The sequence below is a fragment of the Entamoeba invadens genome, assembly GCF_000330505.1.
Source record: "Entamoeba invadens IP1 unplaced genomic scaffold scaff_1105074725615, whole genome shotgun sequence".
NCBI lineage: Eukaryota > Evosea > Mastigamoebida > Endamoebidae > Entamoeba > Entamoeba invadens.
Window position 1 is genome coordinate 102,969 of NW_004440300.1, and position 1,536 is coordinate 104,504.

At 30.7% G+C, this 1,536-nt stretch overlaps 1 protein-coding gene across 1 annotated transcript; it reads right to left on the reverse strand.

Moving 5' to 3' along the window:
- Positions 1-1,530, reverse strand: EIN_286350 (protein serine/threonine kinase; the record flags this gene model as incomplete). The annotated part of the gene is made up of 1 exon (XM_004256052.1): positions 1-1,530. A coding segment is annotated over one exon (1,530 nt), but the record flags the coding sequence as incomplete, so codon positions are not given.
- Positions 1,531-1,536: the final 6 nt, after the last annotated feature.

Sequence of the window (1,536 nt, forward strand, 5' to 3'; positions counted from 1 at the left end):
TAAATTTGTATTACACAATGAACATGAAAGATCACATTTATAACAGTCCAACCCATTTCTGTAATAACCTTCAGCGCATTTTGCACATCCACCAGATGATATAAATTGTGTGCAAATTCCCACCAATTCAGAATTTGTTTTGCAAATATTATTTGAAATGTAAAATCCTGGTGGACATGAAAGACAATAAGTCGGAGTTATGACACAAGTCAAACAATTTGAATCGCATCTTTCACATCTGTTGGATGATGAATTAAAATAATAAGCGTCTTTACATCGCAAACAAGAAACCAAACTCTGGTTTGTGCATTGTATATCGTCATTTGTAAGACATTTAGTATTGTTTAAAATTAAACTATTATTACACGCTAAACACTTTGAATTTGTGATGAAAGTGCAGTTGTCATAAAATTTAGAACATCTTCCGTTTTCATCATTTGGTTCAGAACAGTTATTGTGTTCACATTGTCCAGATTTATTCATTTCAAATTCAATTTCACATTTTGTGGGACGACCATTTTCACACACTTCACTTGATTTGTAGAGATCCGAGCACTTTTGACAAATGTTGGAATTTGTTATATACCCACTTTTACAAGCAATTATATTATTTTGATTTGTGTATAACAAGTGTTCATCGGCAATTTCACATTTACTGTTGTTAAAATTAAACGTTTTTAAACTGCAAATTTGACATGTACCATTTAAATTTTGAATCAGACAAGATGATGTATTTTGACAGTGACCTTCAGAAAGTAAATACCCATTTGAACATTTTAGACATCGATTTGATCGTTTCAACAAACAGTTCGGTATTTCAACGCATTTACTGTCATTGGTAATATAATATTCCTGTTGACATCTTAAACATTTTTTTGAATTGTAAGAACAGTCAATACAATTTGAATCCAAACAATTGTCACATTGTTGTGTTGTTGTGTTGAAATGACCTCCATTTTTACACATTGGATTTATAATAAATTTGGTACCATTTTCACTTGAGTAAATTGATTTCGATACAACATGTTGAAATACAAAACTTTGATTTGAAACCATTAGAACAGTTTTTGTTAGAGATGAAATGTTTGTGATCAACTTATCAATCTGTGAATTTACACTAAGAATAAAGTTGTCTGTCTTAAAAAAGGAGACTTTTTTGTTTCCAATGGCAACACTTTCAATGTCAAGTTCTTCTTCGACTTCGTCGTATTTTTGATGTGCATTTGTTGATTTATCAACGATTAAATTTAAAGAGGTTATATTTTTGGGTGGGGTGATATAACAATTAACTGAATCACAAGGACAGTATGGCTCACTATAATCACCATTTATGTTATTCAAATGGCAAAACACTTTGTTTGAAGTTCCAATTCTTAACAAACGATTCCCCATGAGCAGTTTTGTGTTTTGTGGCAATGTCGTTTGAATTGGATTTACAGAAAATGCTAAATTGACTTCTGACAAACTTTGAAAGGAAAATTTGGTTGAATTAATTTGATAAGTAAAAAAGATTGGCAAATCTCTGATTGTTCTATC